The 24,282-nt window shown below is 37.3% G+C and overlaps 1 protein-coding gene across 1 annotated transcript in view; it reads left to right on the forward strand.

Moving 5' to 3' along the window:
* Positions 1-24,282, forward strand: part of sptbn5 (spectrin beta, non-erythrocytic 5) — a 108,766-nt gene that overhangs the window by 54,587 nt on the left and 29,897 nt on the right. The window contains exons 32-45 of the mRNA XM_062967166.1: positions 1,316-1,420; positions 2,357-2,542; positions 3,677-3,832; positions 4,741-4,932; positions 7,839-7,931; positions 11,496-11,614; positions 13,687-13,801; positions 15,388-15,501; positions 16,799-16,923; positions 17,728-17,890; positions 18,919-19,107; positions 20,106-20,183; positions 21,486-21,658; positions 23,153-23,243. Coding sequence (XP_062823236.1) covers positions 1,316-1,420; positions 2,357-2,542; positions 3,677-3,832; positions 4,741-4,932; positions 7,839-7,931; positions 11,496-11,614; positions 13,687-13,801; positions 15,388-15,501; positions 16,799-16,923; positions 17,728-17,890; positions 18,919-19,107; positions 20,106-20,183; positions 21,486-21,658; positions 23,153-23,243 — 1,899 coding nt within the window. The remainder of the gene's footprint in view (positions 1-1,315; positions 1,421-2,356; positions 2,543-3,676; positions 3,833-4,740; positions 4,933-7,838; positions 7,932-11,495; positions 11,615-13,686; positions 13,802-15,387; positions 15,502-16,798; positions 16,924-17,727; positions 17,891-18,918; positions 19,108-20,105; positions 20,184-21,485; positions 21,659-23,152; positions 23,244-24,282) is intronic.

Here is a 24,282-nt window from a genome sequence, read left to right on the forward strand (position 1 = left end):
TCTCTAATTAACCAGTAAAAAGTATGCAGCAGATTCACAGCTCTCATTAAAATGTGTATTTTGGAACCTCTCATTGGCAGTCTACTGAAGTGATGCTACTGGCCAAAAAGAAAAAAGAAAAGCAAAACACTGTTCAAGATTGATGTGGTTTCCATTTTAATTTTGAGTGTGATCTTCTTTAAAAAGTGAAGTGTTACAAATTCTACTGAAAGAAAAAATGTATCCTCACACTTAATTATCATTTTTCACATTTATGCACACACTTTCCCAACAGCTTTTTTCGCTGTGGAAAATATTACTTGCCTTTTCACATTACAAACATTTCCATTGTCACATCACATTTCACAGATACTTTAAAATTAATCCAAAATGCATGGTATTGGTTGTTGATTCAGTATATTTTAAATAGGCACCAAAAACATGTTTAAAAGGAGCATCTGCATCTTTCATGAACCTGGATTATACATATCTAGTAATTCTATTCAAGCACTATGCCTGGAAAATAAAAATCCAAATTCCAGAAGCTTTTAGGTTAGCCCATTGGTGTTTTCCCCAGAATATTTGTTCCTTCCATTGGTAGATTTTTCTTGTCATGTGGGAAGATCTGATGCAGATGCTATCCAGGGGAGTTTGGGAGCTGTAGTCTTAAACAGAATGTTTGAAACTCTGGTTTTAATAGTGCTTCTAATTGGAAAAAATGTACATAGATGTACAAATGTACAAAAAATCCCCTTTAGCTGAATGTGCAAAGTTGGGGGCATATTGCGGGCTCTGCAGACACACAGCACCTACCTCAATTGAAATGCATTGTTTAGATGGAACACCTCAAGGGGATATATCAGTGATGGAACAGTTGCCATAATACAATGTGCAACCATGGGTGCACCTACACTGTAGGCATCACTTTAACTACCATGGCTCCATGCTGTGGAATCATAAGATCTGTAGTTTTACAGGGTCTTTAGCATCCTTTGAGAAAGTGTGCTCCTGCATCGCCAAAATACAGTAATGGCAGTTAAAGTGGTGCATTAATTATGCAGTGTAGATGCACCCAATGTCACTCTCTCTTATGTCTTTCCGTTAGTACCTATCTCCATGCTACTGTTCCTCTGAGCAATGAGAGATACTTTTTTTCAAGTCGAAGGCTACTGGAAAACAACTGGGTTTTTTAAAACGTACACAGGTATCCTTCTCTGAAGGTACTCAAATCCCTTGAATGTTTACTCTTTGCTGACTCATATTCAAGAAAGGGGGGGGGGAGTCCCAATAACCCTATGATATAATCCTGACCAAAAGTAATTCTAATTTTTCATAGATGCATTTGAAAAGCAGCGACTTTGCGAATGCGGTGGATGAGGCAGAGCAACAAATCAAGAAACATGAGGCTTTTGAGAAGATTCTGGTCTCCCAAGAAGAAAAGGTAAAACCATACACAGTTTTATATAAAATATTAAGAAGAAGACTTTTGTTGTGGGTGAATAACCAGTTTATTTTGTAAGAACTGGTGTATGTTAGCCAACTAAAGTCTTTAGTAGTGTTGTGAAAAGCAAGTGAAATAAATCAAAAGCACAGATGCAACACTGTACTTCAAGGCTGATTCAGAAAAGGCAGTTCTAAGGCAGTGGTTCTCAACCTGTGAGTTTTCAGATGTTTTGGCCTTCAACTCTCAGAAATCCTAACAGCTGGCAAACTGGCTGGGATTTCTGGGAATTGTAGGCCAAAACACCTGGGGACCCACAGATTAAAAACCACTGCTAATGAGTCTTTTTCCCATGAATTTGGAAGTTAATCATAGAAATGTGAGTTCTTCTTCTCAGAGAAAGTTTTTTTCTACCCCATTTTGCATTGGACTGGTGAAGGGAAGGGGTTATACATTAACATTTGTGTATAGTTTTGGTAGATTTTTAAAAATATATCCTATTTACCTAAATCTAATGCTCATCTTTTTTTTGGCTAACCTTGTCAAAATTAGGATGCATACATTAGATTTGTGTAATACGCTAATCTCAGTACTGTGGATTCAGCCATGTAACATGTGGACTCTATGAAGCAGAGGAACAGTGAGTTCACATAATTTTGGCCATGTAGACACAGTCCAAGATGCCCAAATATATCTTACTTGGTTTTCACTGGCACAGCAGCCAAGTTCATTAAAAGGAATGTGATGTCAAAATTTCCACTTTGATTTCCTGAGATTTAATTACTTTGAATTTCAAATCTGTAGCTCTAGAGAGCTAAAGATTTGCCTTGCATTTTTTCCTAGTAGAAAAAGTAGCTTTTCTTGTATAGAACACTTAACTAGGTGTATCATAGAGGCAGAGTGCACCTCCACAAATGAGATTTGTTGTATTCTCAGGAATTGCTTCTTCGATATCAAGTAGAAAAGCTGCAATGGGACAGTGAAGTAGAAGGCAAACAAATCCAGCATAAGCTGAATACCGTCTTAGAGAAAAGGAGACACATCAAAGAACTTTCTCAAAGCAGGCAAGAAAAACTGAAGACAGCTTTCCTGTTGGCTCTCTTCTACCAGAATCTAGCAGAGGTGAGAAAATAAGCAGAAGTCTGCTCAGAGTTTGAAAATGTTACTTTATGAGGGAAGATCAAAAATGTTGATAGGACGTACCCAGATACCTCTCAGATAAAGGAGTTTGCATATGTGTCATAATTCTAGTAAGTTTTAAAAAAGAAATATAAACGGGAATATTTTCAAGCTTCAGTTCTACCACAGCAGATTTGATAGAGTGAAATTATCCATTTTTTTGGAGGTAGCCATAAGTTATTGCTGCAAGCTTTTCTGCTGACTTGTGTAAATTTCAAACTGACCAAGGATACAGCCACATTGTTGAATGCTTCACCAAGTTTTTCATATAGGGCTGTTGTATGCAATTTTCTTTTTCATTTTCTGTACTTTCCAAACATATATAGCAAAAACAACACAAGCAGGTAAGTGGTTTTTTTCCTCAGAAAGCTGTGTAGTTTTTGTACATAGGGAAAAAACCCTGAGACTATAAGTTTTGATAGATGCATAGTTTTTCAAAATCTTGAGCAGTTATCAAAACTGTGCAGTTTATGTTGTGGCAAAAAAGTCCCACAATTTGCAGGAACTTTTGATGTTCCATTTTTCTTCCTGTATAAGATTTTTGAAGGATCAGAAATGCCAAATTGTATCTCATTTGGGAAAATATATTGATGAATTTCCATTCCATCCCTAGTTGAGGGCCAGCTGCATAAATGCTAGAGATAAAATGATTACTTGTCTTCTGAAATAGTTTGAATGTTGATTATTAATCAAAGGACCAATTTTTACCTTACTTTTTGAGGAAATTAGTTTTGCACACAGTTTTCTTACTTCATTGTTTTCTGGTAAAGCTATAAAACACTGCAAATTATTTTTTTTAATATTAGTTCACAAGAATTTTCTTCTCCTTGAATGAAAATTCATGCATATTCTCCATATGCATTGCATTCAGATAATAAAAACATCAGTGTGAATCTTAGCTTCTACTACTTTTGGCAAACATAATATGCAGATAGATATCCATTATTGTTGTTTGCAAAGCTTTTGATCATTTTCTCATTCATAAGGAAGGGTGTCTTAAGATAATGTTTGTGTTATACAAAGGTTACAACATTTTCTTTTAGTGCTGAATATGTTGATTGTCTCGTGTGATGACAGGCAGAGAGCTGGATAGATGAGCGTATGCAAAAGCTGGAAGACTCTTCTTTTCAAAATCCCAGCAACCTGAGAGACAAGATGAAGCTTCTTCAGAAGCATCAGGTCTTTGAGACTGAGATTCTGGCTCATGAGGATCTCATTGCTACTGTTAATATGGTAGGTGTTGAATGTATGTGCTGTGATCTGCAATTCCTGCAAGCCATATCTATAGATATTAAGATGTACCTTTATTCCCAAGGTGTACACACTTCAGGTTACTGAAGTATGTTTGTGTGTTTACATGCACAAAAATGTTCATATATTGTATGAGTGAATAGTGATAATTGATGCTGGTGAAATCCAAGGAGGGAACCATTCTAGCCTCCCTCAGAAGACACTTGCAGAACCTGGGAACATCCTCTGAGAAGGATACTTTCTGCGTCCCCACTAGATGTGCCTGTGAATTGTCTTTCTCAAAGATCTCAATACAGTAGAGTCTCACTTATCCAACGTTCTGTATTATCCAACGCAGTCTGCTTCCTACCCAAATCCACAGCTGTGTCTCTAGGCAGCAATGTGCAGCGGGCCAACATACCCAACAACAACACAAGTGCAGCCACACTCCCAAACAAGTGGCAGACTTGTTGTAAAACATGATGTTTTGGTGCTTAATTTGTAAAATCATAACGTAATTTGACGTTTAATAGGGTTTTGCTTAATCCCTCCTTATTATTCTACATTTTCGGTTATCCAACATTCTGCCGGCCCATTTATGTTGGAGAAGTGAGACTCTACTGTACTTGCATGGAGGATTGTATGAAGATGGTAATCTTTCAGTTGACATCATAGTCCTTCAAGTTGACATCTCCCAGAGTCCCTACCAGAGTTGCTCTTGCCTGGACCAAAGCCTTGAAAGTGATATTCAATGTTGTTGCACATTTAATGCATTATATAATTTAGCCTTGTATGTTGTGGAATTGTGTTTTATTAGCAACAGAACAAAAATACTAGTTACTGTTTCCTTATTAATAATTAATTAATTAATATTAATAATTATTAATAATAATCTTCCTTATTAAATGAAGATTGGAGGAGGCCTACTAGGCCAGAATCATCCCAAGTCAGGAGAGATTCGGCGTAAAACTCGCTCACTTCAAGAACGTTGGGAGATGCTGAAAGAGTCTGTTGCTGCACGTGGAAAGATGCTTGAGGAGAGTAGAGATTTCTTGGAGTTTCTACAAAAAGTGGACCATGCAGAGGCCTGGATTAGAGACAAGGTCAGTAGACTCTGCTGGTTGTTTGCAACACAATAGGGCCAACCTGAGACATTTTGCTGCCTGAAGCAAAGAACAAGACTTTCTGTATATATTTCAGATTTCAATGTTAATATCAAAAATATGTAGTATGATTTTACATAGGATTTGTGCTACATTAAAACAGTAAAGACAAATATCACTTAAATAAAATAAATATTAAATATTAAAGAACCATAAAATAAAATAAGGTCTAAACACTAAATAAATCTGGGAATCTGCTATTGCAACACATCCCTTCCCATTCCATATCCAAAGGCTGACAGGACAGGCAACTAAATGACACTTCTACAGTATTGCTGACTCTGAGTGTGGTGCCTTGGAGTCTGGTGGAGTCTCTTCATCTGGAGGATTTTAAGCAGAGGGTGGATGGCCATCTGCTAGGGGTGCTTTGATTGTGTGTTCCTGAATTGCAGGGTGTAGGGCTGGAAGACCCTTGTGGTCTCTTCTAGCTCTGTGATTATATGATGCTAGTGACAGAGCAGCATCTTCCATCACATCTCTGGGCAGTGGACTGGCCACGTCAGGGAGCAGACCACATCCACAGCTCAGTCCTCCAATATTTTACATTTCATCTGAGTCCCTGAACATCTATTGTGTATCAGGGTTCCTCATGCTCTCTGTAATGGTAGGACAGGCATTCCGAGTCACAGGCCAATATTGTTATTAGAGAACATCATTTTAGTTATGATCATTTGAAAATGCTAATGCTATATGACACTACTTACCTTCCCAAAACGTTTATGCTAATGTTTCCTAGAGAAAATGAAAAGTCTCCTGAATGTTTCAGTATGTATATTTTGCATCCTTAGAAATATCATGCCCACCATTTTCTAGGGAAGAACAGACCAGTTTCTCAAGATGTTAGTGTTGTGTATAGGAACATGGTGCTTGTCTAAACATAGACTTTTTCAGATGTCTTTTTGAATTGCTTTTAAAATTGAATAGCAAATACAGAGGCAGGGTCTGATTCGGACCAGGGTCCTGGCAAAGGACAGGAGTCTTTAACATTTTTTCCTTTGCTGCAGATTTCACATGGCTCAATATCACTTTGCACATCCACCATTATGTGAATTTGGAGAAACATGGTAATCCAAGGTGGATCAAAACTGTAACAGAATTGTGTTGTTGATTGGGAATTTCTATTTCCCTATTCCCTCTTTCCTCAGCTGTGTTGCTGCTATTTCCTTTTTATAAGTCATTCACAGAATTGGCAATAGTGCTAAAGTTGCCTTGTTTAGTTTAAGCTTTATGTTGAATTTCTGATACATTCGTTTTTAACCCAATATACATAGAATTGATGGCAAATCTAGTGAGCAACTATTTTGCAAAATTCTTTAATGTGTCATAATAAACAACTGTGGCTTTTTGGCCTTATCTCTAACAAGACATAATTCTAAGTCTTCTGCAGTCGTTGATAAACGAATTCGATTGAAAGATCCATTATAGCAAATATAAGAAGAAATCCTATCGTAGTGATACAGCCTTCATTTGGCCTCTCACTATTAATAATTTTGGCCTCATAAGCACAATGATTTTTCAGTTACTGTATACTCGTGGATAAACTGGTCTTGTGTATAAGTCAAGGGCAGGTTTTGGGATCAAAATTACACATCTTGATATGACCCATGGAAAAGTCGAGGGTCATTCTTCAAAGAGGGTGGCAGTATTAATGCCACCTCAGGGGGCCAACCACTCCTGGCTTAAACTACCAATTTCCCACCCAAGCATTCAAAAATGCCAGAAATGGCTCCACAGCACAGAAGGAAGAAGGGAAGTTCTTCTTTCAGGTTCTCCTGTGATAGCTCTCTTGCCTTTCGTCACTCTACTCAGGCCATTTCCTGATAGCACTTAAACGTGTGCCAAAGAGGGTTTAAAAAACCCACTTAGGCACATGTTTAAGTCCCCACACCTCCCCCCACAAACTCGTGCTTTCCTGGAGGGGTACCTTCCAGGTACCTTCCAAGAGGGCCCCCAGACACCCAAAAAACCCCAAAGAAACCCATAAAATTAATATAACTTACCCAACCACCATTAAAGTACTTCTGGAGTCCTCCTGGTGTGTAGAAATAATGTGCCAGGGAATGGGGGTGGGGGACAACAAGCAATTTTCTTCCTTACCCCCCTCTCCTGGTGCATCATTTCTACATGCCAGGAGGATTCCAGAAGTACTTTAATGGTAGGCGGGTAAGGTATTTTAATTTTTACAGGCTTCTTTTGGGGGTTTTGGGGAGGAGGTTGGTGCCCTCTAGGTTTTTTGGGCACATTGAGAGGGCTTTGTGTATTAGGCCCAGGTTTCATATAACACGGTCCCCAGGCCCAATCCACACTGAGCCCATACCTGGAAAGACCCGGGTCTTATCAAAGATCTGGGTCTTACCAGGTATCAAATTAATTTGGGACAAAGGAGGGTTTTCCTGCTTTGTCTCGAATTATTTTGTTTTTTCTGGAGGCTTTGTTTGGATGCCTCCAGTAAAAGCGCACAAGTTTATGCATTTTGGACCCTGTCTGGATGGGCCCTCTAAGAAGGATATGCTTTCTTTTTTATATAAGAGTTAAGGTACAGTACTCACATTTCCTGTGGATAAGCTGACCTAGGTTTTTTGGGTTGTGTTTTTTTTACAAAAATTTCTAGAGTTGTACATGAATATATAAAATAGTGAGAATTCAGTTTTCATTCCATATCTTTGTTTCTGCAAATATGTTCTGCAAATATTGTGACCAGGATGTTTTTTTTAGTACTGTGATATTTTAAAAATGCAGACCACAATTAATCTCCAGGATAAAATGGAGAAAGTTACCAGAAAGACTCTCTGGACCTTCGGTGTGCACAGTGTAGAATGCTAATTTTACTCTTTGCTTTTTCCTAGGAAGTCATGATTAATATAGGTGATGTTGGAAATGACTATGAACATTGCCTGCAACTTATGAAAAGATTGAATGAGTTCCGAGGAGCATCAGGGGTAAGAGAGACTCACTAAACTTTCATGGCTAGGTAGCACTTATTGTTTTAACAATACTTCATATCAGCTTGACTGATTAATGTGTAAATTAGTAAAACATTCAACTGTATAGATGACATATAATCATGTATATGAATTTTTAAATAACAGTATACATACCCCTGGACATTTGGAAAACTTGAGATATTTCAGGTATACACACATGATCATTTATAGATGCCTACATATCATCAGCACTCTATGTTTGCCATGTGAAAGACTGGCATTAACATCAGCTCACAGGGAGTAGAGATGCTCTTGCCATTCAAACGCTGATGAACCAAAGCTTGGTCATAGTTTTTCATACTCAATTTATAAAGTATTAAGTTAACAGAATCAAAACCCTTTCATCTTTTAAAATTTGATGCCATCCCTTGATAGGTGTAATTGATTGGATTTAATATAATGTAATTACAGTAATGTAATACGGTACTGGCAACATTAGCTTTCAAAACAACATTAGCATTTAGTAAAATATAGTAACACTTTGAGCAAAGGCAGCATGACATGACAGCTGGTTGTTTCATCTTTCTCTGTTGTGACCTCTCAGATTCTGCCTCTGAGATGGTGAGTCATCATGGCTGACTTATCATACAGCCCCATGGGCATGGATTTGCTAACTTGGGCATTGAAATGTGTCAAGCACTTGTCACCAGTCACTGTTTGGCAACAGTGGCACACCATCTGCTTATTCCAGTTTTGTTTGACATCTTTCAGACATGAACTATTGAAGCAAACTTCACAGCAACAGCAAGCTTATTCTGACAAAAGCAACTGGATCCGGAACTGCACCTATTTTTCTAGCAGGCTGCATTCATAAATAAAAGTATTGGCTGGAATGTGTGCAGGATGGGCATGTGAAGGAAAATATAACAGGCCACAATTGATCTTGAGGACAACCTATATTATTATTTTGCTCATTATTTGTGAAATATGCTTATGATAATGATCATTATCATTTCATTAATTTATATCCCACATTTCCCCCACAGGATCCAGGGTGGTGTTCAACATTTTTAAAGCACAATATATTTTAAAACCCTCTTACTACAAAAGTTAAAACACCATTAAATTTCTATTTAAAAAGCACAAGATTTATAAAGCAAGTTCAAAACAGCATTGAAAAATGCTTTAACATAATACATTTTGGAACATGCTAAAAACCAAAAACTCCCTTAAATAAAAAGGTCTTTGCCTGCATGGAGGGGGCCAACTGGATTTCCTGGGTAAGAAGGCCTTCCCTAGTGTCTTCACCAGAGGTATCTGGCATGGTACTGATCCAAGAGAAAGTCTTTCCCTACTGATCCTAGAACATGGGCAGACTGGTATAGAGAGCTATTTTTCTCAAATAGTCTGGACCCAAACTGAAAAGAAACCTCCATATGTGCATGTCAAAATGTTTGTTGTATTATGAAAAAAATTGCAATTGAAACATTCAAATTATATCAATTGTTGCACCTTAGAGACAAAGAGACCAAAGTTGGTAGCATAAGGTTTTGTAGACAAGAGTCTATTCACATGAGAAGTACATAGATTTCATCTCCAAAACTTTTTCTCGTTTGTCTCCATGTGATATAAGATCCTTTTGTTTTCTGATATTCCAGACTATTATGTTTTTAAATTCTAATTTTATCATTGCAATTTTCACAAACACATTTCTATGTATGCTTTCCCAAATATACTTCATAACGGCGATGTAACACCAAAGTTCAGCACACGCCCTTTTCAGCCATCTCTCCCTTTGAGTACAATGCAACTGATACTCTGCAGAGTAATTGACATCCTAAATATCTCCCTGAAATACAATATAAGTGATGTCCTCAAGGTCAATTGTGCCTGCTGTATTTCCCTTCTTATGCCCTCCCCCTGCTCCCATTCCAGCAAAAACTTTCCATTCTAGTCCTCATCTACCTCTTGTTAAGCCCCTGCTTTATTCCAGTTACTGCTATTTGGCTTAATATTTTGCTAATGATCACACAGCTACTTGATAAGCTGTTGAATGTGAAAACTGACAGTAAATGTGGTTTGTTCCCACTTTCTTCCAAACTAGATTTACAAACAAGATTACTCAAAACTTTAGACGAAGCATGTGTTCTATATAAAAGAACACCCGTTTATACCATCTTATAGAAATTGTAATTCTTTTATTTTCAGTTTTAACTCAGCCAGTGAATTCTTAGAGTGTAAAATAACCTGCTTAATTATTATTCCTTTGCTATGTATTACAGTGTGCAACAGCTTCAGACTTTGGCATAGGACACTGATCTATATATAATGGAGTATTCAAAAGCTTTAAGTTAAGAATCTGGAGATTTAAAACAATCTAAATGGGAGATGTGGGTCAAAACCATACATGCTAGTCTCCAATAGTAATCAAAACATGGCCTCTCTCTAACCAACACTGAAGGAACAATTTACTGTTCCTCTGGCCTGTCAACTCTTAGCAGTGCAGCATTTACATGATATGACACTACAGGTTGGTACTGTTTTGCAAGTTTTAAACCCCTGAAACCGGATTATTGAGGACATAAGCATGTCTTATTGAGTAAAAAGCTGACTATATCTATGAAAGAAGCACAAAGATACCAGGAAGTTCTGGGCATAAAGGTACCAAAACTAAAACAAAGGAAGTAATAGAAAGATTCTGATAGTGAAAATAGTAAACGAATGTCCAGATTTAAGATTTTAAAGATGGTGTGATAGCATTAATCAGGCTGGTGCAATTATCTGTTGTCAGACACCTATGGCCCTTCTACACTGGCCAAAATGTGATATGAATCCACATTTAAAATGCTGATTTCCCCTCACATTTTGTGGCTGGGCGGTAGCCAGACATGAGTGTCATGTGTGGGTACCCTATCAATGCCAATTCACCACTGGCACAGGAGGGTTTGGCCAGTATCCCACTCCTGTCCCTGCCCCTGTTAAGGTCTTAAAAATAAAGGAAAAGCTTCTGTATAAAGGCAGGAGGCTTATCTTAGCTACTTGGCACTTGAAAATGCTTTGGAGGGAGAAAGCTTTGCAAGTATTTTTAATTGATTAGCCTGGATCATCATGGGAACACCACAGACTAATCCATTACATATGCCGTATTATGTGGCAGTGTAGATGGCAATGATCATTGAATAATTAGGTTGCATCTAGCTTCCAGTTTATAGTTGTAATACATGCACAGTGGAGAAATCAGACAGAAAGAAAACAATCTCATTTGAAATCATAGAGCTGGGAACAAATCACAAGGGCAAAGGCAAGTTTCCCCTACACAAGCTGACACATTTTCTGGTCCAGTGGAGATGAAAGCATGTTCATGCTATTCCATTTTATGGTGGTCTAGGAGAAGGGAAGACTAGTTCTGGGGAAAAGTCACTTCCGTACAAAAAGAATTCTGAATTTGTTGGGTATAGCACATATTTACATATAGCAATACAATTCTGAGCCATAGATACGGCTTTAGAAGGCTCAGCTTACAAGAACTGGGTATGGTTTGTTGCCTAAAACTGTTTCTCTTTGGCATTTGTCTTTTAGGGAGTGACAGTGGATGATGCTCATATTAATGCCATCAATGCCATTGCTGTGCGATTAGAGAGAAGCAATAAAGAAGAGATGAAAACAATATACCAGCGCCGAAAGCAGCTTAATGAGAGGTATGTGTGGAAATCCATACATTTGTCTAAATGAAGGAAAAATGTTCAGTCAAAACTGATCAATTTCAGGTTTGTAGTGGCATTCTACTGATCTGTACCGGTGGAAAAATATTATAGATATGTTTTATTTTCCATAAATCACTGTATTTGGTAATAATAATGAGGCATAGAGGGCCTATTACATTGCTGGGTTCCAATTCTCACCTCTCCCCATTGATTATGCTGGTAATAATTAATAGGAATTGTAGTTTAAAACATGGATGATCTTATATTCCTTGCACCTTATCTGCTATATTGTTAAATGATCTTGAGTATGAAAGATCAGAATGGACATGTCTGATGTTCTTATCCTTGCCTGCCTCTACATCAAGAACTTTTGTTCCAAGGTGTTCATTTTGTTTTTAGTTCTGAAGAACTGTAATTTGGATTTTAACAAAGCTTCAGATTTTAACAAGATGTAAAAGTACATTTATACAAAGCATACCTATGGAAGTAAGAAATTTATTTATTTATTTATTTATTTATTTATTTATTACAACATTTATATCCCACCCTTCTCACCCGAGAGGGGACTCAGGGCGGCAGAAAGGGAAATGGAAGCTAATAGGAAGTTTATTCACCCACTGGTGCTTACATTGTGTATATGTAAATCTTGGTAAATAAATTTCATTCTTACAGGTAAGAATGAATAATGTAATCCTTCTTTTTCTTTATGTGAGAAAGCCATTGGATAATTATACAATGAATTTGCATGAATGAATTGTTTACTGTACCAGCCATAGGCCATGACATCAAATAATATTCAACCTTTAAAAGTACAATAAGCACTTTCCAATATAAACATTAAAACTTATTCTATATACTGGCTCTTTAAAATTACAGTGGCAGTGACATGATAACAATAACAATGTCTGATTTGTATCATCCCAAACTATCTCCATTTCCATTTCTAGCCTCCACTATGGACTTTACTAATGTAGCTTGGATTTTTTGGGCTGCAACTGTAAATGTGACAATTTTTAATGTTATATTTTGGGAATAATCCACTAACAAGTCACAAATAACTGCTGACTGTTGCCATGCTGCTTTCTTCCAAAAGGGCTCCCAGAAGATTGTTTCTAGGGTCATTATACAAAGGGTAATGTAACAGATAGTGTATTAAATCATCTCTTTCCCCTGACCCACAAATACAAAGTCATTTGGCATGAGTGATCCCTATATCTTCCCTCTAGCCAGCCTGATGGCATTGTTTGGAAGTGCAGAGCTTTAAATGCTTTTCTACAGATGTTAAGACTTGAAGGTATTGTTGAAAATATTGGTCACTCTTTAGTAGAGGATACTAAGTGGTGAAATCCTGCAGTTTACTAGTCCGCAGGTTGTCAGATGCATCCATTTCAAAGATTTTATCTCTAACCACCTTCTTGTCCAACTGCATTAGGATTGTTAACCCGTCAAAATACTGATGGAGCAGCACCAACCAGTATTGAGTCCAACCTATATTGCTCCATCAAGCATTGCTTTGTTATACTCTCATCTTCCATTTCCAGACGTCTCTTCCCATAAGAGATGTTATGCTTATGCATTCTGGCCTTAAGTGAGGGAAGATCCAATTCAAGCCTTAACAAGGCAGATGGTGTCCCAGGGGGAAGGGCTAAAAGAGCGCTAACAAACTTATTCTGGATACATTCAACCTGCTTTGTGTTACCTTGTCCCCATACTTCCGGTCTGTATAACAACACAATGAATTTGCAATGTGAGTATTTTTCTATGCAAACAAGTTATTTTTTGCACAGAAAACTCAATTTTCCTCACAGAAAGTTGCCTTCATCATATAAAGTATTATTATCTGAACAGGAAATCTGTCTCTTCTTTGCTCAAAAATTACATGCCCTTTCACACAGAATAAGTCCTGAACTTCAAAGATTCTTACCTGTTGCTTCCTTGGGTTTACCCATCTTCAAAAAACCCACTGTCTGATTTAGTTTCATTTTTAAAAAATCCCTAACTTTATGCACTATAATAATACTGTAATGATACTGTAATATTGTCTTTAAAATATTTTTCCAATATAGGTGGAACTGTTTTCATGGTGATCTAAAAACTTATAGGCGAAAGTTGGAAGAAGCTTTGGCGATCCATGCCTTAATCAGAGAAATTGATGATGTCACTGAGAGAATCACTGAAAAGGTGATCTGTTCATTCCCATTGTCTCGTTGATTAATTCCCAGAAGGGAATGATATGCAAATAAACTGAGAAATATTCAGAAATTATTGTAATATGCACAAGAGAGAAATATCAGGAAGAATGCCCTATAGTTAAACAAATTAAACTATTTTTTATCTTTGTGTTTGTGGGTGTTCTACTAATTAATAAAATAATGGGAATGGGTTACTGTGAGTTTTCCGGGCTGTATGGCCATGTTCCAGAAGCATTCTCTCCTGATGTTTCACCCACATCTATCGCAGGCATCCTCAGAGGTTGTGAGGTCTGTTGGAAATTAGCCAAGTGGGGTTTATATATCTGTAGGATGTCCAGGGTGGGAGAAAGAACTCTTGTCTGCTTGAGGCAAGTGTGAATGTTTCAATTGGCCACCTTGATTAGCATTGAATGGCCATGCAACTTCAAAGCCTGGCTGCTTCCAGCCTGGTGGAATTCTTTGCTGGAAATGGTAATAATTTCCTGTAAGATTGAAAGATAATGATTAGTCACCTAATATCTTTCAGCATTAGTCAGCCCTAATGAGAAGATAATACAATCAGCGCTCTGTATCCGTAGATTTTGTATCTATAGATTCATCCACAACTTGAAAATATTCAAAAATAAAAGTTTCAAAAAACGGACATTGATTTTGCCATTTGATATAAGTAACACATTTTTATTACACCAAACATAATGGCACTTGAGCATCCATAGATTTCGGTATCCACAGAAGGTCCTGGAACCAACCCCAGGTGATACAAATGACACATTGTAACTCAAGCAAAGCAGGACACATTGTCAAGCCAAGTATCTGTTACTTAATGCTAAAGTTATGCTTATTTGGCAACTTTGTAGTTAACTTTAAAAATCTCATAAGAAGAGGCAGCAACAAACTGGTTTTGATATTGTAAGGAGGGATTAATCTCCCATCAATCTTACATTCGTGATTTGGATTCCTAGGTTTGGAAATACATTAGAGTCTCACTTATCCAACGTTCTGTATTATCCAACGCAGTTGGCCTTTTAGTAGTCAATGTTTTTGTAATCAATGTTTTTAATATATTGTGATGTTTTGGTGCTAAATTTGTAAATACCGTAATTACTACATAACGATACCATGTATTGAACTGCTTTTTCTGTCTATTTGATGTTTTTGGTGGCAAATTTGTAAAATCATAATGTACTTTGACATTTAATAGGCTTTTCATTAATCCCTCCTTATTATCCAACATTTTTGCTTATCCAACGTTCTGCCAGACCATTTATGTTGGATAAGCGAGACTCTGCTGTACCTAGCTGCAGGCTACTGTAATTATATGCAAAAGTCTACATAACTGCTAGTAAGGAATCATGAGAATTTCAGGTCAGCATTAACATGGAGGGACACACTCCCCTTCATTTCTTTTACATTTGTGGGCATTATTTTAAGTATTTTGAATTGTGTGCATGTAAAAATGAATGATTTAAAATAACTTCTAACAGAAATGATAGTTATAATTCTTCAGCTACTACTATTTAAAAGATTTTAGTTCTAATATTTTATCCCTTTTGTTGCCTCTCTCCACTCACCAAGACTGCGCTTATTCAAGCACTGGATTATGGGAAAGATGTGGAAAGTGCTGAAAACCTAATCCGGAGACATGAAGAAATGGAGAGAGAAACTGGTATCATTCAATCTAAAATGGAGGTAAAAGTTAAACTGTAATTGACTTGTGAAATGGATATGGTAATTATTACAAGCACATCCACAGGAAATGTGTCCTCTATAGGCAACATTTCAAGTGAATGCAGCACTCCGATGTCATGTCCACTCCCACTGGGTCCATTATTTTATTCATAATTATGTGTGAAGATATTTGTCTATGGTATTCTGCATGTGGCAGCAACCAGATTTAAAGTGGGTAGATGCTTTAGTGTGATGAACTGTTATGTCTGTAACAGAAATATAATTAATCTGTAATGACCCAAGATAATATACCGTAGTTAGCAATGCTGAGTATTAGTGAATGATCTATATATGTTTCCGTTAGGCACACATTTCAAAAACAGAACAGAGAATGGAATTACTATTTTCTCTAAGTAAGAGAAACTTTGTTCTTACACTAATGCTTAGTCCCAGTGATGGTGTCTTGAAAACCATAGAAAAGTCTTGACCATATTTGGACTGTAGTGCAAACAAAAAGTTTTATTGCAAAAACTGTCCATGTACACTTACTTTCATTCCTATAATTTGGGGCTAGACACCTGTGGGAGACTAAAGAGCTACATTGACCTTGGAGGACATCAGTTTTCACTGAACCCCTGCTAAAAGAGCAAAACCTTTGCCCCCAAATGCATTATCATTTTAACTGCCATGACTTGATAACATGGTGTCCTGGGATTTCTAGTTTGGTTATGTGCCAGAACACTTTGGCAAAGAAAGCTAAAGATTCTGTAAAACTACAGCTCCCAGGACTCCTTAGCATTGAGCCATAGTAGTTAAAGTGGTGTCAAACTACATTAATTCTACAGTGTAGGTACAACAAGTATTATCATCCTGGGCCAATTTAGTAACAGGAAAAGAGTAGAAGTCACTTTCTATTCCCTTTCCACTTCGAAACATATATCTCCTTGTCCCAAAATGGCCTAGGGCAGAAAAAATGTCACAATGATTTCTATTCCAGACAAGCTTGAATTTGGGAGGGAACAGCTTTGTTTTATTTATTCCTAGTGATTTATTTTGTCATCTTTGTCTGCAGCTATAAATACATATTTATTCATTTTGGTAGCCATTTTGCAGGCTTATTGTGACTAGAAAAGTGAGACATTTTAATTAAAAGAGTGTTTTAAATGCTACAGCATAGTAACAGCCCAGAGTACATATGTTTCTTTTATTATTTATTTAATATATATCATACCATGATGGGACCCTAAATTAAAAACAAGATAGAACTAAAAACCTGATGATTATATATTACAATATCTGCTTATTATCAATTTTTTAGCCGCTGGAGCTTTACTCACTCCCACTTGGCAAAAGAAATCTGTCCTTCTTAAGTGACAAGCTGATTAGTAAACAAAAGGAAATGAAAAACCATTGGCTTCGACTCCAGGGTCTTGCCAAACAAAGGTAAATATTTACAATAGTTTTCTCTTGGGTTTGCAGATTTGGGGCACCACATTATTTATCTGTTCTTATTGGACTGAATCTGCAATCCAATATATATATTATCGTATCACAGTGCATTTAAAAATGTTGGTGTTGACTGTGAATCAGTGCCTCTGTTTTTGTCAACTACATGTCTTTTTTCTTAGGAAAGTTTGTATAATCATTATGCAAAGCTAGCTCGATACTTAGGGCCCTAGCTAAATTGATGATCAGCTCTGAATTTGTGATCTCCATATATCTTCTCCTGGAAAAGATATCATCCACTCTGCATCTTGTAACGATATCCCTCAGAAATCTTTCAGCCTTGGAACATCAATGTTGGTCCCTTATTAGAAGAGAAGGTGGCCGTCTGCTAAAATTTCAGATTCAGAAAATGTTGAGTATCCCAACTGCTATGAAGGCCAAAATGTCTCCACAAAGGCTTATACACCAAAACTAGGATGGAATGTGCAGGATGAATGGACTTGCCTTTTGTTAGGTGTTCCTTTCTTTTTGCATTTTTATGATTTTAAGTAATTTCCAAACTATGGTGATTCCATCACAGTGCTTTCTTGGCAAGACTTAATCAGAGAGGGTCTGACTTGCCCACAGTTACCCACTGGGTTTCTATGACTTAATTGGGACAAGAATCCTTGTCCGTGAAAGTCCTAGTTCAACATTCAAACCACTACACCACCACTAACAAACCACAGAAGTATACTCTCTAACTGTGTCTATGCTTTTATGTTTCCCTAGAATGATTCTAAATTGTTCTTTGTGTGACAGGGGTGAGAAGTTGGCAGCCTCATATCAGCTCCACAAGTTTAACTCTGAAATGAGGGAACTTTTAGACTGGATTCAAGATGTCAGGGGTCGAATTGAAGTTGGAGGTCTTCCGAAAAGTCTTGCTGAAGCTGAAAGTATGATTGAGGAGCATCAGGAAAAAAAGGTAACCACAGATTAAATCACATTTTTATTTCACACTTGGCTGTTTCTTTGTCCCCTACAGGAATACGTCCCTTGTTCTACTATAAAAGTGACATTTGTGGACCTTTCTACACATGCCTAAAAACCTGGAAGAAACTGGGATAAAAGGGTGTGTGTGGCTCAATGACATTTCAGGAAAGTCTATGCAGAATCAGGTTAGCAGCAGAAAAGCATGTGTTCAAAAGAAGCACTTAAAACCCAATTCAAGCCACAAAATGCACATCTTTGCATGACTGTATATCTCTGCAGCCATGGAAAACATGTGACTTCCTTGCAATCCCCTGGTATGGACTGCTCCAGTGCACATGCACATTTTAAACACCTGAAACAGTGAATCGGGCTGTCAAAAAATGGAGCCATGCACACACAGGTGGTTCAATCTAAGCACAGTTGGAAAGCAATTATAATTCTCTGCAACAATTTCTTTGTTCTGATCTTTATAATATTAAACAGACCTTGAATTTACAGTTGGGTGAGGAGAGAAAATATGAAATCTGCTTGTGTGTATATTTAGATTTCCACATAAGCGCATATAAGGTCCACTGCATCTTGGCGCGTCAATTAAAACAATAAAACTTCTGCCGGATGTCCCCTGTCCAACTTGCAAATTTGTAAAAATTGCTTCAAAGGAAGGTGTGAGGACAGCAGGGGACCATTTCCTGGGTGTGTCTGGACTTGCTGTCAGATCAGAGGGTTTTTCAACTCACTTTTTAAACCCGCATTTTGATGCTGTCTAGAAGTGCTCTGAGTTAGCATGTATAGCCTGCTTGTTCATTCCCTCCCTCCCTCCCTTCCTTTTCTTTTTTTCTCCTCCTCCTTCTAGTTCCCTGAGTTTTTGTGTTATTTCAGTGACATAAGCCAGGGACTCGAGATTTCCCATATACATGTTGGAAATGTATTAAGATTACTAGATAGGGTCTATCTTTGTTTCATAAACACAAAATTCTTTCTATATGAATATTTGACATCAGTCTCCCTGGCATCATTCAGGCAGAAATTGAAGCACGTGGGGAAAGATTTGAAGCACTCAACGATTACAGTCAGAAACTCACAAACTCTGGCCATTATGCAACTCCTGAGATTCATCATTCCCTCATCAGACTACAACAAGAATTGACTCAAATGATCCAGGCTTGGCAAGAACAACATCTAAAACTGATTCAAGCCAAGGACTTGCAGGTAGGTGAAGAAACAACGTGAGACCGTCGGCAAGAATACAAAAGCAGTTTTTTTCTGAACTAAAGTTTGAAGCAAGTCCAAACTTAGGAAATGGGGGAAGTGGACACTCTGCAAATCAAAGATGGGGGATGGGGAGAGAAATGTAATTAAGGGACTAGTTCACCAAACTAACCACAGGTTAATGCTTGGTTGTGTGTGCATATACATTTTTTGTGTCCCATAATATATGTTTTGGCCATGTGGTATGGCTTGAATTCTAAATTAAAAGAACTGAAACACACTTTTGTCTAGAAATTACGTTTGTGACCTGCCATGTGCAAGCTATGCTCTCTCCAATAATTCATATAAAATATATGATGCTTCATACTGCACATTTGCAAGCGCTCTTTCCTCCAGGCACCATACTTTGCTACAATGGGTCTCATATTCTTGGCATCTCTAGCTAAAGATACAGTAGCAGGCATGTGCAAGGTCTTAAAGACAGTTGCTGCATGTTAGTCAGAATAAATAATATTTTGGGATGAATAAATAATCTGACCTAGTAAAAGGCTACAAATACTTGGTGAAGGGAAGGAAAGAGGGAGCTAAAAAGTACAGGCCTGCAGTTTCACATACAAAAAGCAATACCAACATGGATAATTATTCAGGATTCTAGATTGAAGCTGCTGCACAAATTGTTTAAAATTGTTCCACTGGTATAATTAATAATGAGATGTTTGTTGGTCTGGCCTGGGCAACCTTAGGTAACTGCTTTGGATTACAAATCCAGTAATTTCTCGATATTGGTCATACTAATAAGATGAAGTATTTCTATAAGATTAAAGTCCAAAACATCTGCAGCTCCAAAGGTTTCTTAATCTCAGTCCTAAATATTGTTGGATTTTCTAGAAATAATGTTGCTCCAGATTCAAGCAAATCCCATTCAGCTCCTTGCTATCCTTAGCATATTGGAAAGGGACTTGATTTACCATCTGCCTCTCTCTCTCAATCCTGTACAGAAATTCTTTGGCTACATGGAGCAGAATGAAAGTTGGCTTGGAAGCAAAGAAGCCTTTCTAGCAAATAAAGATTTGGGGGTAAGTGAAATAGGTTACTTTCTGCTGAAAGGAAATAATGTCACAAAATTGAGAGCATTTTTTAAACATTTCTGTAAGGAAAACTTACTTTCAGGTTTCTTCATTAAAAGACACACTGTTCCCTAGGTCTAGTGATTCCTTAACAACAACCTTTGGCTGCCCTTGCATTTATGCCATGTTGTTCCTGTAATATTGCACTCCAGTTGAGATTATTCTTAAAAGGCAAAAGCACAATAGGATAGCATAACATAAAATGAAAAAATGGCTATGTAGTTACCCTCTCATAAAGCTGTCTTGTTCTGTCTTGTTGACATCTCAGAATTTCTTGTATGCTGTTCATTTTATTTTGAGTAACTCTAAGGAACCAGTGTGGTGTAGTGGTTTGAGTATTGGACTAAAACTTTGGAGATCAGGGTTCAGTTCTTCACTTGGCTGTGGATACCCACTGAGACACCCTGGGTAAATCATACTTGCTCAGCCCCAGGGCCCTTCACATAGTCATATAAACCAGAATATCAAGGCAGAAAATCTCACAGTATTTGCTTTGAACTGGTTTATCTGAGTCCACATTACTATATATTCCAGTTCAAAGCAGATAATGAGGAATTTTATTTAACTGTGTGGAGGGGCCCCCAGAAAACCCTGTGATATGTTTGCCATAGGACAGAAATTATTCAAAGGAAGACAACAAAATCTGAAGAAGGCTACTAACATTTTGTTAAGGAAGGAAAGGAGGAACTAAAAAATCCAGGCACCAACACATATAAAAAACCAAAAAAAAACCCCCAAAAACAAAAATAGATTTGAATATATTTATGTGTAAATTTATATTTGTGAGTATATTTGGAAAAATACATATATTTGTGACAAAAACACACATTTATTTGTGACAAATACACAAATATATTTGTGACAAATTTGCAATAGCTGTAAACTAACTAGAAAAGAAACTCTGGCACCTCCGCAATAAAGAACAATACAAAGCATTTAAAAATCAATACTTACATGTCTTTCTGGAAAATTTTGATAACAGAAATCAACAATTGAATCTTGAAAATGGTAGAGTAACCAATGAATAGCAATCTCCAACTTACTAGACTCATAATCCTATGGTGAAATGCATGCTTTTCATGCACAATGTCATGTATCAACTATCTCCAAGTAAAAGTATTAGTCAGCAGGTTATGTGGAAAGATATCTGCAGCGATACCATTTTGTAGTATCCTGCTTTTGTAGTCAGTTTGATAATACAAGGCTAAATAGAGAAACAGTAGTTTTGCTAATTTTCCCCATCCTGTTCAGGATTCAGTGTCCAGTGTGGAAAGCCTGCAGCAAAAACACATGCAATTGGAAAAGGACCTGGAAATCCAACTGGAGAGGATCGACATGATGGCCTCCTTTGCCCAACAGCTGAAAGACAATCAGCACTATGACTCTGAGAACATAATGAATAAATGCCAAGCAGTTCTGAGAAGGTAACCACTAAACCTCAGGATGAACATACAAGTCTGTTCTGGTATCTAAAGCTTCCAAAGGTTTGAAGCATAACTTTGCTCTCTTTTTTTCTTCGTAGTTTTTAGTCTTCTTGTACAAAGTCCACATGAACCATCGTGCACTTTTATGCACCCGTTTGCTACTGCATCCATCTTTATATAACTTTCTACTTGTGTACATTTCCATTAATGTATGTATTTTGAATTATATTTTCTCCATATATTTGGAGGAATTTGTATATTTAGGAGAAATATGCCCAGCATACGTACCTCAGCAACACATGAAGCTAATACAGGCAGTCCCCAAGTTATGAACAAGATAGGTTCTGTAGGTTTGTTCTTAACATAAATTTGTATCTCAGTTGGAACAGGTACATTTTTATGTGTAACTACAGCCAAATATACATGTTTTTTAGCTTTGGATATCATAGGGAAGGGTTCACACTCCTGTGGTGTTTGTTTTACTGTATGTTCCCCTTACAATTTGGCTTCATTTTCTCCTCTTAAAGCATCTACACATCCCACTATTGGATTTTTGTCATCCTGTGCAGACTATAAAAAATTGTTTCCAGCCTACAGGTGATTGATTTCTTTTATTATAAGGGACACTTGCTAGACCTACAAGGGCCAAAATTTCCACCCCTCAGATAAGGGATATTTCTTACAATAAAGGGCACCTGGTAATTCTACGGTAGGAGGAGTGTTGCATTACAACATTTAAATGAAGAATAAATAATAATGTTATCACTCACCTCATAACGTTTCTTTCATCAGGAGCTGTTTCCCCCTTCTTCCTACCAAACTGTCTACTTTGGGAAATGTTGATAATATTTATAGAAATATATAATGCTATGATAATATCTGACTAAGGATATATGACTCCAGTGTTCTCCTTTTTTGGATGTTGCTCCACTACTATCTTGCTTCTTCTTGCCAAATGGGTTAATCTCTGTAATTCTTTAATAATTCTTTAATACCAAAGATTAATCAGTGCTTTAGCTCATTAAACACTGAAAGGACCTTCTCATGTCCAACCATAGACAATGGAAGTCCTTTCCTAGGAAGGCCAGAGAGGCTCCACCTCTGCTGTCCTTACATCAACAAACAAAACTCTTTTTATTTCAATTGGCTATTAGACAGAAAGTGCATAAAATACATGCTAAGGGATGCTTTATTGTTTTAAAGTAAATTTTTTAAATATGTTATCGCATTGCATCTTGTATTAGGAGAAAGGCAGGATATAAAATAAACAAATTAAAATATTCCTTAGCTAGTGATTTGAACTGTTTTAATATTGTGACTAGTTTAATTATACCCTAATGTGCACATGTGTGTTTTAAATTGGATTGCTCTTTTAAACTAAGTTCCCTTAATTCCAAAATTTGGGAGGAAGGTGGTATATAAATTATTATTTGTGAGAATGTTTAAGGTAGCCCTTCTTGGGATTGTATCACTAGTTATATTTCTTCTTGTTAGAAAGGAGAGACTTTTGGAAATGAGCTTAGCTCGTCGACATCTGCTGGAGGAGTCATGGCTGCTACAAAAGTTTCTCCATAATTCCTTTGAGGTATAATATATTTTACTTACATTCCTGAGATATCTTATGATGCAATGTCTTATTAGCAGAGCTTGAATGTGAAATAATGTGTGTGGGTCCCGAGAAAAAGGCGTCAAATTTAGAAAGCTGTAATAAAAATAATGATGATGATGGTGATGATGATTTTATTTTAAATGATTTTAAAATCCTGCTGCTGTTTTGGGCATGGCTATTATGATAGCAGGATCCCTGGCTGGGTGAACTAAAGCTCAGACTATGCTACTTCTACTTCCCGAGAAACCTGGCCATTTGGGCTGCCTTTGAGCACACCGAGGCTTTAAGAATAGAGCCGGGGAAGTAGCCACTTCTTCCGAAACCCAGGAGGAGGAGGAGGAGGAGGAGGAGGAGGAGGAGGAGGAGGAGGAGGAGGAGGAGGAGGAGGAGGAGGAGGAGGAGAGTGGCAAGTGGAGGGAGGCAAGCAGGCCCTGAAGGGAGGCAAGGCCAGGCAGGCAGACAGAAGGTCTGTTGACTGTTCTGCTGCCTGCTTCTCTGACTCAACCTTGCCTGTGCCGTTGGGTGCATTACATTTGCCAGAAAATCCTTCTTCTTCTTCTTCTTTTTTTTGGTGTCATGGTTTTCAAAATTGAGATGCACATTACATTCAATGGCACACTAGAATTGAGTAAATATGGTATCAAATGCTATTACTACTGCCCACTGTGAGACATTCTTCACTTTTCAGTGCTAAGCGATGTTGCTTTTCCGACATTCCCAATGTGGTATTCTCTAGATATGTTGGGCTACAACTCTTGCCTTCCCCAGCCCCCAGCCCACTAGAGTGAGGGAAAGTGTAATGCATTGATTTTAGCACTTTTAAAATGATGTTCTTATAAAGCAAATTTGTGGGAGATTTTATGTTGTTACGTGACTGGAACGAAATTCCAAGTTACACAATAGCCATAAAAATGAATTATGATGAAATATATTCCAGCACCATTGTAATTCACTAACAGAATTCCAGGTGGTTTTTTAAAGATAGAAACTCGTAGAATCTCCCAGCTAATATGGT

Source organism: Anolis carolinensis, chromosome 1, assembly GCF_035594765.1.
Source record: "Anolis carolinensis isolate JA03-04 chromosome 1, rAnoCar3.1.pri, whole genome shotgun sequence".
NCBI classification, from domain to species: domain Eukaryota; kingdom Metazoa; phylum Chordata; class Lepidosauria; order Squamata; family Dactyloidae; genus Anolis; species Anolis carolinensis.